This window comes from Schistocerca nitens, chromosome 5 (assembly GCF_023898315.1).
Source record: "Schistocerca nitens isolate TAMUIC-IGC-003100 chromosome 5, iqSchNite1.1, whole genome shotgun sequence".
Classification (NCBI taxonomy): domain Eukaryota; kingdom Metazoa; phylum Arthropoda; class Insecta; order Orthoptera; family Acrididae; genus Schistocerca; species Schistocerca nitens.
This window is the reverse complement of record NC_064618.1, coordinates 642,290,062-642,303,377: the sequence shown is the minus strand read 5'-3', so window position 1 is coordinate 642,303,377 and position 13,316 is coordinate 642,290,062. Positions and strand designations below refer to the sequence as shown.

Genomic DNA, 13,316 nt, shown 5'->3' with positions numbered 1-13,316 from the left:
GACAGTACACTATTAATACTAAATTCGAACACTACAGGGTCGTTTATTTCTTCTTATCTGCATTATCTTACATTTTGCTACATTTAGTCCAAGCTACCATTCAGCATACCAAATAGAAATTCCATCAGAGTCATCCTACAGTCACTCAAAGACGATATTTAGCCATATACTGCAGATTCATCAGCAAACAGTCTTAGATTGCTTAGATTGCTGAGAACAAGAGTGACCCTATCACACTTCACTGGAGCATTCTTGACCCTAACCTTGTGATTAGATTAGATTAGATTAGTTTTTCGTTCCATAGATCCGTGCTGAGGAGATCCTCGTGGATGTGGAACATGTCAATTTTTTTTAAGCTGAAATAACAATACTAATAGTATGAATATATACAATACATCATTTGTTTGTATTAAAAAACTCGTCGATGGAGTAGAAGGAGTTGGCCACTAGTAAGTCTTTCAAGCTCCTTTTATACTGATCTTTATTTGTAACTAAATTTTTTATGTTTGCTGGCAAATTATTGAAGATGAGTGTTCCTGGGTAGTGGACCCCTTTTTGAACAAAAGTAAGTGCTTTTAAGTCCTTGTGCAGATCATTTTTGTTCCTGGTATTGTATGTATGAACGGAGCTGTTTGTTGGAAAAAGAGATATGTTATTTAGGACAAATTTCATTAAGGAGTAAATATACTGAGAGGCAGTAGTTAGTATACCCAGTTCTTTGAAGCGATTTCTACAGGACGTCCGTGAATTTACTCCACAAATAATACATATTACACGCTTTTGGACTGTGAAAACTTTTGTTTGACTTGAAGAGTTACCTCAAAATATTATACCATATGACATTATGGAATTAAAGTAGGCAAAGTATGCAAGCTTTTTAATTTTTATGTCGCCTATGTCTGCTAACACTCGAATTGCAAATACAGATTTGTTAAGGCGTTTCTGCAGTTCTGTGGTGTGCTCCTTCCAACTGAATTTATTATCAAGTTGTAATCCCAGGAATTTAAGACTTTCGACCTCTTCTATCTGCTCTTCTTCATACTTTATGCATATGCTGGGTGGAAACCTCTTACAGGTTCTGAATTGCATATAGTGAGTCTTTTCGAAGTTTAATGTCAGTGAGTTGGCTCTAAACCATTTATTAATATCCATTAAAATATCATTAGCAGATCTTTCTAGAACTACACTCGACATACTATTTATTGCAATACTTGTGTCATCTGCAAACAAAACGAACTCTGCTTCTGGCAGTGTAACTGATGAGAGATCATTAATGTACACAAGAAAAAGCAATGGCCTAAGATGGATCCTTGTGGGACACCGCATGTACTTTCTTCCCATTCTGATGATGACTGATGGCTTAATTCACTAGCCCCTTGCACTGACAGCCTTTGTTTCCTGTTAGTGAGGTATGACTTGAACCATTTTGCAGCACTGCCAGTGACACCATAGAATTCTAATTTATTTAAAAGGATGTTGTGGTTCACACAATCGAATGCCTTTGACAAATCACAGAAAATACCTGCTGCTTGTAACTTGTTATTTAATGAATTAAGTACATTTTTACTGTAGGTGTAAATAGCTTTCTCGATATCAGAACCCTTCAGAAATCCAAACTGTGATCTTGATAATATGTTATTTGTGGTCAGATGGTTGAGAAGCTGCCTGTACATTACTTTTTCTAAAATTTTTGAGAATGCTGGCAAAAGTGAAATCGGTCTGTAGTTTGATGGTATCTCTTTATCCCCTTTCTTGAATAGAGGCTTAACATCTGCATATTTTAGCCAGTCAGGAAATGTCCCAGTTATAATTGACTGGTTACACAAGTAACTTATAATTGTACTAAACTCACAAGAACATGCCCTAATTAACTTTGTTGATATTTCATCATAACCACTAGAATGCTTTGTTTTTAAAGATTTTATTATGGAAGTTATTTCTTTTGGTGAAGTGACTGACATATATGTACCTGAAGCTATTTGTAAAGGCTAGTTTCAGATATTCCAGGGCATTATTTACTGATCCTGACAATCCCATTCTATCAGTAATGGATATAAAGTACTTGTTAAATAGATTTGCCACACTATGCCCATCGGTTACTAATGTGTCATCTACCCTTAGTGCTATTTGCTCCTGTTCCTTTCTGATTCTACCAGTCTCCTCTTTCACTATATCCCATATTGTTTTTATTTTGTACCCTGACATTGCTATCTTCTTCCCGTAGTGCATTTGTTTAGATGTCTGAATTACTGTTTTTAATATTTTACAGTAATCCTTGTATTTAGCTAAATCGTCAGTACTGGAGCTATTCTTGGTCGACAGATACATTTTCCTTTTTGTCTTACAGGAAATCTTTATTCCTTGTGTAATCCATGGTTTTATTATAGACTTCTGTTTAATTTGAGTAACTTTTAGAGGAAAACAGTTTTCAAACATGGTACTGACATTGTTCATGAATGTGTTATATTTTTCATTCATGTCATGAGCACTATAAAATCCTTCCAGTTCATATCTTTGAGCAGTTTTCTAAAACACGTAGTTTTTGGTTGATTGACTACTCTCCTGTACTCGGATTTAGCAGTCTTGATAATCTGCTTAGAATTTACATCTAAAACAAGGAGCTGCATGTCCTGATCTGATAGTCTATCTACACTCCCGGAAATGGAAAAAAGAACACATTGACACCGGTGTGTCAGACCCACCATACTTGCTCCGGACACTGCGAGAGGGCTGTACAAGCAATGATCACACGCACGGCACAGCGGACACACCAGGAACCGCGGTGTTGGCCGTCGAATGGCGCTAGCTGCGCAGCATTTGTGCACCGCCGCCGTCAGTGTCAGCCAGTTTGCCGTGGCATACGGAGCTCCATCGCAGTCTTTAACACTGGTAGCATGCCGCGACAGCGTGGACGTGAACCGTATGTGCAGTTGACGGACTTTGAGCGAGGGCGTATAGTGGGCATGCGGGAGGCCGGGTGGACGTACCGCCGAATTGCTCAACACGTGGGGCGTGAGGTCTCCACAGTACATCGATGTTGTCGCCAGTGGTCGGCGGAAGGTGCACGTGCCCGTCGACCTGGGACCGGACCGCAGCGACGCACGGATGCACGCCAAGACCGTAGGATCCTACGCAGTGCCGTAGGATACCGCACCGCCACTTCCCAGCAAATTAGGGACACTGTTGCTCCTAGGGTATCGGCGAGGACCATTCGCAACCGTCTCCATGAAGCTGGGCTACGGTCCCGCACACCGTTAGGCCGTCTTCCGCTCACGCCCCAACATCGTGCAGTCCGCCTCCAGTGGTGTCGCGACAGACGTGAATGGAGGGACGAATGGAGACGTGTCGTCTTCAGCGATGAGAGTCGCTTCTGCCTTGGTGCCAATGATGGTCGTATGCGTGTTTGGCGCCGTGCAGGTGAGCGCCACAATCAGGACTGCATACGACCGAGGCACACGGGGCCAACACCCGGCATCATGGTGTGGGGAGCGATCTCCTACACTGGCCGTACACCACTGGTGATCGTCGAGGGGACACTGAATAGTGCACGGTACATCCAAACCGTCATCGAACCCATCGTTCTACCATTCCTAGACCGGCAAGGGAACTTGCTGTTCCAACAGGACAATGCACGTCCGCATGTATCCCGTGCCACCCAACGTGCTCTAGAATGTGTAAGTCAACTACCCTGGCCAGCAAGATCTCCGGATCTGTCCCCCATTGAGCATGTTTTGGACTGGATGAAGCGTCGTCTCACGCGGTCTGCACGTCCAGCACGAACGCTGGTCCAACTGAGGCGCCAGGTGGAAATGGCATGGCAAGCCGTTCCACAGGACTACATCCAGCATCTCTACGATCGTCTCCATGGAAGAATAGCAGCCTGCATTGCTGCGAAAGGTGGATATACACTGTACTAGTGCCGACATTGTGCATGCTCTGTTGCCTGTGTCTATGTGCCTGTGGTTCTGTCAGTGTGATCATGTGATGTATCTGACCCCAGGAATGTGTCAATAAAGTTTCCCCTTCCTGGGACAATGAATTCACGGTGTTCTTATTTCAATTTCCAGGAGTGTATTACAGGTTTTATGATATGATTTTGTTCCTTTGATTTGTCTATAAAAATTTTATCTGTAGCTGTCCTTGAGGATTTAGTGATCCTAGTTGGAAAGTTAACAGCGTGAATTAGATTGAAAGACAACATTACTAACTGCAGTAAATGTTTACTGGAAGATTGCATTAGAAAATCTGTAGTAAAGTCACCAGCAATCAGAATTTCTTTGTTTCTTCCTGTTAAATAACCCAAAAGAGCTTCTAGATGATTTATGAATAGATTATAATTTCCTGCAGATGCTCGGTAAATAGTTACTATTATATAGGATCTGTTATGGAACTCTACTTCTGTTGCACATGCTTCTAGATGCTGCTCTAAACAGAATTTATTAATGTCAATGTTCTTGAATTTATGGCAGTTTTTAATAAATGTGGCAACTCCTCCTCCATCCATATCTACTCTGCAGAAGTAGGAAGCTAGCTTAAATCCTGAAATGTTTAACATATCTATACCAGTGGTCACTTGATGTTCAGAGAGGCAGATTGTGTCAATTTAGTTAGAGGAATTCATTACATCGATACAAATGAGTAGTTAATCAACTTTATTTCTGAGTCCCGGAATGTTCTGGTGTAATAAACATAACGGATACTGCATAGTAATGGGATTATAGATGCTTTGGCGAAGATGAACTGGCAGTTTATGATTACTTTCTGTTAAACATTGTTTAAATGGAGGCTGTATGCTAAAATCTGACTCCTGTTCATCTGTTTTCTCAAACTGTGTGTGTCCGCCAAACTCTATTAAAACTCGTTTTCTTTCCCCCTTCCCTATCCTAAAAAAGGCATCCCTCTGACACCTGTGACCACTGATATTTTACCACTTGTGACAGTGTCCTCCCTTACGTTTTCTGCAATCAACGCAGACAGTTTTCCCTTCCCTTTCCTATTGAGGTGAAGGCCATGCCTAGTGTAGTCCCACCGATCGATAACATCCACAGGAATCAAACCAATATGGGACCCTATATCCGTCCTAAGCAGCCACTCCATCTCCAAGTTCACCCTCCTGATGGAAGAGTCCAAATGAGTCTGATCATGGCGTCTCAACACAGACACAAATCCCACACTCGTATGCTTCGTTTCTGATGCTATCTTCACCAGGTCACTCTCTATAGAATATTCAGAGTCTCTGTCAATGCTATTTCCCCGACCACCCACTATAAAAAAGGCATCCTCCTGTGTGAAATTCTTGCATAAAGAACCTAAATCCTCTGTTACCTGACCCAGATCTGCACTAGGCTTGAAAAAGTTTGTGACCTGGTACTCTGGACCTAGATTTTCCTGCAGTAGTTGGTCAACACCTCTACCACGGGAACTACCCAACAACAGAACTTTCTTTCTCTTCACAAATTTCCCTACCTTTTTCAAGTCCTTGAAAGCTTGTTGTGCCCTTTCTACAGCTTCAGCAACATGAGGCTCATTCGATTCTGACTGAGGCAACATGTGAAATCTATTTTCAAGATTAATGATAAAGCTGTCTGATGCTCTCCTTTGCCTGTTCCCCTATTACCTGTTGCCACTTCCCATCTCTGTTCACCCTTCTCCCTCTTTAACCTGTCCAGATCCTCCCTTGCCTTGTCTAGGTCAGCTTGAAGAGCTGCAATTTTCCCTTCCTGTTCTAGTATTTTCCTATCTCTACTTCAGACCCTACAATACCACTGGTGAGCCTCATTTATGTCCCCATTTCCCACGCCACTACATTCGCCCCAATGAAAGAAACTACAGCACCCATCACACAATACCCCGGAACTAACGATCCTACGGCATGTCACACACTTCTCAAATGGTTCAAATGGCTCTGAGCACTATGGGACTTAACATCTGAGGTCATCAGTCCCCTAGAACTTGAAACTACTTAAACCTAACTAACCTAAGGACATCACACACATCCATGCCCGAGGCAGGATTCGAACCTGCGACCCTAGCGGTCGCTCGGATCCAGACTGTAGCGCCTAGAACCGCACGGCCACAACGGCCGGCTACACACTTCTCACTCATGGTACAAACAGAAATCGTATAAACTGATTTAAGTACTGACTAAAACGTAAACAAAGGACCCTAGAAACTATTCGAGATTTCCACCTAGTTGTATTCTGCTTTTGATGATTGATTCTGTTCATTCTCCCTGTATTTTCTGATCACTTCTTCCAGATATGGAGTTAAACAAGACTGGATTACATAAATATTGGGTGTGAAACAATGCGCCAATGAAAAGTTTAACACCTGATGTTATGAGGTCGTTAGAACTTGGAAAGATTGGAGAGGCTGGGTGATAATAGGGGCTGTGACAAGATTGTTTGCTCGCCTGTGTTTCCAGGTTGTGCGCCGCTTTCAGCTGCACTTTGAAGGCGAGATGCGATGGAGGACTACGTTGCTGCATGCACCAGTGACACCACTCACCCTAAAGGTCACCGTGAGGGAGCAGGAGGTGTGACACCACACCCCTAGCTACTGCTCTGACATCACAATGAAAAGCAGCTACTGTGCAGCTGGAGCAGTATTGGAATCTTACACAACCCAGTAGTGATTGGCATTGGTGCTTTGCAACAGTATTCATTGTTTTCAATTCCCATTTTTTGCCAGTTTTTCAAAACTTGATGTGAGTCCCAAAGTCAGGAAATTAAGCACATTCATTTCATTTTATTGTATATTACAATACTTTAACCTTATTTTTTAGCCAGTATGATGGAGTGCACATTTATGTTTCTTATTTGTAGGAAGAAATAAATAAAGCAATTAAAGCTAATTACAAAAGTGATATTGACTTTCACACTATGACAATATTTATCAAAAGATAATCGGAATCTTATCTTATTACGTGTAAAAGAGTTTAAGAAGAGTTATATGATAATTATAACAGTAAATGTATAATAGACACAATGGAAATAGGGATGACTACCATCAATATGGTTTTAACTTTCTTCTACAAGCAGTGTTTCACAGTTTCTAAATATTTCAATAATCCCATCATAAACACTCAAAAAGTTGTTTGAGAGAAATTTTTTTGATCAAATGTACATCTTTAGTTTTATACAGATATCTGGTATTATGTCAATATTTGAAGACAATCGGTCAAGAACTTTTGAAGATTATTGCTAAAAACTTATATATATATATATATATATATATATATATATATATATATATATATATATATTAAAATGTGCAGCTCTGTCTGTCTGAACATTTACTACAGCATCCTGTAAAAATTTTAAGTAAATCTATCGAGAACTTTTCAAATTTTTGCTAACAATATATTGATTGAATATATGTTCACATCTTTTATATATATATATATATATATATATATATATATATATATATTATGTCCACTCAAATATTTATTAGAGTTTTGTGCAAACATTTGAAGTAAATCGTTTAAGAATCTTTCCAGATTTTCCATCTTTATATATAGTCTACATATACATCAGGTGTACACCTAGAGTTGACGAAAAGCGTTGGTTTGTGTCCTGCTACAAAAATAAGTAAATAAATAATTTAAACAAACTGCCTGTTGGCTTCTGTCTCTGGTTCTTCGGCCGACGTTGGTCTAATGATTTTCCTAACGTTCGCCAGCATGAGCGGTTGGCAATGTCAAAGCTTCACCCTCCATTGCTGGTGGTGGACTGGAGGCCAACTCGCGGCCGCAGACTATATGTACCTGGTGCGCCGACGTCCAAGGGCTTCTCTGCGGTCATTTCCGGTGCGGTTCTCCTCTTGCTGCCCGCAACGATCGTTCGTTGTAGCAGGAGAATATAGGATCAGTTTATCTTTAGGCAGTCGTCTTTCCTGTTGAAGCTGTTCTCGTGTTTACGTATTGCTTCAACTTCTCTGAACAAGCGAGTGTGATTCCTCTTCCCTATAGCAAGAACTCCCGTCTCGGGGAGTTTTACTATGTGGTCGGCTTCACACAGGGCGTGCTCTGCCACGACGATTTCTCCACCTGCCCCATCCTGCAATGTCACTTATGTTCTGTGATCCTGGTGTTCATTGATCGTCCAGTCACTCCAATATAAACTTTTCCGTATGTGCATTGTATGTGGTAAATTCCCAACATTGCAAGTGGTTCCCTTTTCTCCTTTGCCGATCTGAAACACTCTTTGATCTTCTTTGTTAGTTTGTAAATAGTCTTTACGCTGTGTTTGCGTAATATAAGACCGATTCTGTCCGTCACCTTGGGAACGTATGGCAGAAACGCCGTACCCGAGATTTCTTTTTCCGACTTTTCTGTAAGTATGTGTGCATTTCTCTGGCTAACAGATATACGGGTGTACTTCTAAACTGACAACGGGGCGTCTCTGAATGCCCTCCTTGTGGAGCTTTAGTAGGCTGTTATGTGAAAGAGAAATTCTGTTGAATTTTATATTTAAAATAGTGTGATGTAACTTTCATGAGGTGTTCCGGAATTTGTTGTAAAGCTTGCTCGGAAATGCCTGACAGGAGGGCGAGATAATCATCTAGAGGCTGAAGTTCTTTTGTCTGTGTTTGCGTTAATAGTACATATGTTTTTTGTATGGAGTCCGCATTTAGCAAAACACAATTTTGTTTTTTATCCCAAACATGTTTCATTGTGTTTGCAGCATCATCAGGGGGTTTTAGACATAAAGAATGTTCTTTACTGTTTATATACATGTAAATATTAGCTTTTAAATCGTAATTACAGATTTTTGAAGAGCACATAAAATTATGTACTCATACCTTTTTACCACATGGCGTGGTTTTCCTGCTGTATTATGTTTTTACAGTGTCTGCTTTCTTATACAGTTTGTCATCTGCAACCATATACAACTTAATGTAGACAAAATATTACAATTTCAAAACTGTTATGACTATGCTTGAAATTAATTAATTTTATGTAAAAGGTTTTATGTGTGTGTGTCTGTGTCTATTTACATTATGTTTCGCTTATATTTTCTTTTCTCCTCATCTTCTTCACTGTGGAGCTCTGTGTATTGAGGTGTCACTGTCACTGTTTCACTGTCTGCCAGCTGTAAAAACAAGATGGCGGACAATGGAACAGTTGAAGGTGTGGAAACAAGATGGCGGTCAGTCGAACATTTGAAGGTGTTACTAGCAGTTCTTTTGAATCCTTCAGAGGTGCATGTGCCATTTTGTTTGTGTGTGTGTGTGTTTGAGGATTCTGCATTATATATATATATATCCTTTTTTTCAGTTTTGTCTGTGTGTATGTATGTATGTGTGTGTTGGGGGGGGGGGGAGGTGATCTTTAGGTTGGTGTTATCTAATAATTCTATTCGGACAGAGAACAGAGTTCCAATACAGAGAGCAGTGTATTCATTTATTATTTGTTTTCCTTCAGCTATGGCTTTTTGTATGTGGTAGTTTTCTTCAATTATTGGTTTTTGTGGTGGTCTGATGCTGCATTTGAGAATTTTGAAGTCAGTATTGATATCTGTTGGGCAATATTTCTTGTCCATAAGGTGTTCAGCAAATGTGGAATGAAAGCTGTTACTTTTTAATGCTCTTCTGTATTCTGTGTATCTGGTACTAATGTTTCTGCTTGTCTGTCCTATATAAACTGATTTGCAGTCCTGACACGTTAGTTGGTAAAGACCAGATGTGTTGTGTTCGTCTGTGCTTTTGTTGGTTGTCCTTAGTTTTCTCTGTGTTGAGTTGTCTGTCCTGTAGGCTATTTTTAGCTCTCGTTTTTTGAGTATGTTGCCTATTCTGTCGGCTGCTTTGTTGTTGTAGGCGAGAGTAAACCACTTGTTTGTTGTTGTGGGAGTTTCTTGTTCATTCGTGCTCATATGTGTGTTCTATGTGTGTGTTCTATGTGTTTGTAAGTTGGTGAGAAGGCTTTAGTTTATGTGTGTTGGGTGTTCTGTTTAATTTTGTGGTTCAGTTTATCTATAGTATTTGTATCATATCCATTTTCTACAGCTATTGTCTGATTGTCTGTAATTCATTGCTGTAGTTGTTTTCAGTGAGTGGAGTTTTGTTCAGTCTTTGTAGCATATACTGGAAACCGCCTAGTTTGTGTGCAATCGAATGATCAGAATGTTTGTGAATGACTGTGCTGGTGATGGTTACTTTTCTGAATATGGAGAATTGGTATCGTTTTCTATTCCTATGGTGGATTTTATTTTCGGGTGCACTTTGTTTATATCACTGTGGAGTTGTTGGATGCGACTGTGTGTTTCATTCAGAAGTCATATGATGTCACCTACATAACGATAATATTTTATGAGGAGGCCTCGTGATCTGCATCTTACCTGCGTGCGACAATACCTATGGAACAATGAGGGCTAATGAGGCAGAATCATTTAAAGTGAAAGTTAAGTTTCCTCCAATAAGCGAAACAAACTTATGTAGACAGGGTCCTTTTGCCCTTCGTAAAACACTTAATTGTCAGATGTAATTGTATTCATACATACTTTTAAAATAAATAAATCAAGAACATTAAATAAAATCAAATAACTGAATGTTCTGCAGCAGGTAGACAGTATGCTGCTTGATATTTTACTGTAGTACATAAGCTTATGTCAGGTTTATTGCCTTCTTCAGTACATCTGCACACAATTGGACTTATTTATAAATTAATTAGAATACCATTTATAAAGATTTTTTAAAATTTGATATTGTACTCACGTTCTGACATTGTATATGAACGTATTTCAACACTGAGCAAACTACTGTTGCTGTCTGTAGTTGCTGGGTGCAATTTACATTAAGTTACTTAGGCCTGTCCATGTAATGCTTGATGATGAAGATGCTTTACTTTGAAATATACATACATATACAATATCCCTACCTCAATGAAGTCGCCGGATATATCTGCTCTTACTATACATTTTTCCGGCACAGCTCTGTGCAATGCTGGCCGACCTATCTGTCATTTATGAAAGGAAGCAACTGATTTTTCTGTTGCAATAATCGGGATGATCATGGATGGAAGAAATTAGTAATTGTTAAAATATGCCCCTGCCATCGGTTCCATGAAGGGGTTGTCTGGTCTGCGACTAGTGTAAGTTATTCGTTGTCCGTCAGGATGTCTTGCACGAACTCTACTGGACCCATGCATGCCTACTTGAATGTTCCCCAGAGCATAATGGAGCGGCCGCCAACTTGTCTCAGCCCCGCAACACAGGTGTCACGTAGCTGTTCCCCTAAAAGACGACGGACTCGCTCCCTCCCATCAGCGTTATGAAGGGGGTGTTGGGATTCATCAGACCACGCTCTGACACTGCGCCAACGTCCTGTGCTGATGCTCACATGACCATTTCAGTCGTAGTTGCCGCAGTCGTGATGTTAAGATCGGCACACGCGTGGGTAGTCGGCTGCGGAGGCCCATGTTTAGGAGCGTCCGCTGCACTGAGTGTTCAGACTGGCTTGTACTCCGCCCAGCGTTAAACTCTTATGTTAGTTCCGCCACAGTTCGCCGCCTGTCCTGTTTCACCAGTCTGCCCAGCCTGCGATGTCCGACATCTGTAATGAGGGGTGGCCACGACTTCTGGACGCGGTTTCACCTCGGTTTGCCATTTGTTGAAGAAACTCGCCACAGCACTCCTCGAACACCCGACAAGTCGTACAGCTTACGAAATGCTTGTGCTGAGACTCCCGGTCGTCACAATCCACCCTCGGTCAAACTCAGACTGATCGCACGCCTTTGCCATTTCAAACAAGGGCAGCACACTCACTGATACTACAAGCACCGTGCGTGTGTCTGAGTAGCAGTCATTCGTCGCCAGGTGACGCTGCTGTCGCCTGCACGAGTTTATAGCGATAGCAGGTCGGTGGTCACGATATTCTGGCTGATCTATGTAAACCATTGTTTTCGTGCAAGATGGGACAACACCTCACGTCGCTCACCTAGTGAAAGATCTGCTTAATGCAATCCCCCACGAACATGCTATCTCCACAGGCTTTCCAGATGCACGGCCTACAAGATCACCCGATCTGAATCCATGTGAATTTTGGCCCTGGGGATATCTAACAGAACGGTTTACCAAGGACATGTTCGGTTTCTACGTGACCTGAAAGCCAGTAAACAGGAACACGTTGCTCAGATTCCATCCAAATTGCTGCGAGCAGCTGTTGATCACAACGTTTTACGGACTCAGGAATTCACCAACGTCTCCTGTGCTCATATTGAATAAATAGCGTAAGCGGTGTTTAATAATAAAATCAACATTATGCCTTTCTGAGTTGTCTGACGTTTCCTGCCCACGTCCCGTTGCTAATACATTAGACATGGATACATTTCTATACGTCCTTGCATTCACAGCACCAGACTTGCACCTGGTGGCCAGACTTCGAACTAATTTTTTTGCACCATTAACGCATTAGAATATGAACCAAGTTTCGCCTACATGCGATAATTACAGCCCACACTGAACCTCTGCGAGTAGCTGCACTTATTTCCACTGGTATATAGCCATACAGTCTGTTGAATCCTGCCTAGTCGTCCAATATGGGGTGTCTAGGGAACCTGCTGTCTCGGATCGCTAGACAACAATTCAAACAAATCTTTTTAATGAGTTTTTATAACAATAAGGTAAATGGCAATACTTTGAGAATTACATAAACGTGTCGCAAGCAAAGGGCGACATACAAAACAAAACAAGGCTCTTCAGTATAACAATTCCAAGTTGAGCTACAGAGAATGTACGAGCAAAGTAATGAGCTTTGACGTTTCTATTCAGGTCGCTGGTCTTGAAGCTTCTCTTAGAACTTGGCCGCGGCCAGTGGGGCGCGGGGCTTACGTTCTCTTCGTATAGAGGCCACTGCTGTCGCGTTGTCGTCCTGGAGAGAGGTCGGTCAGCGTACATTTGGCTGATGTCTAGTCACAGCCTCTCTGTTTTATCGTTCCCGACTGGCGAGCCGGCGCTTGACTTTAAGCCATAACAGTCGTATAAATTAGTCATGCTTCGGGAACTCAAATGGGAATCCAGGGAGGGAAGGTGGCATTCTTTTCGGGACACACCATTAATAAAGTTAGAGAACCGGTGTTTGAAGCTGACTGCCGTACGATTCTGCTCCCACCAACATACGTAAGTACCACGAAGGTAAGATACGAGAAATTAGGGCTCACACGGAGACATACAGACAGTCGCTTATCCCTCGCTCTGTTTGCGAGTGGAACAGGAGGGGAAATCACAAGCACTTTACGGCGGTTTGCGGAATATCTTTGTAGATGTAGGTGTAGATATATTAACTCTTCAGCACACTGTGCCTCGGTGGTAATCAAA

At 41.4% G+C, this 13,316-nt stretch overlaps 1 protein-coding gene across 12 annotated transcripts in view; it reads left to right on the top strand.

Annotated features, from left to right (window-relative positions):
- The window catches only part of LOC126259432 (probable cytochrome P450 301a1, mitochondrial), a 414,350-nt gene that overhangs the window by 256,657 nt on the left and 144,377 nt on the right, over positions 1 to 13,316 (top strand). The window contains exon 12 of one of the 12 annotated variants that reach the window (XM_049956236.1): positions 6,425 to 6,838. The exons of 10 other annotated variants lie outside the window; for them this stretch is intronic. In XM_049956236.1, coding sequence (XP_049812193.1) covers positions 6,425 to 6,541 — 117 coding nt within the window. In that variant the 3' untranslated portion in view covers positions 6,542 to 6,838. Of the gene's footprint in view, positions 1 to 6,424; positions 6,839 to 13,316 lie in introns of those variants that run through there. One more of the 12 variants, XM_049956235.1, reaches the window with a different exon arrangement.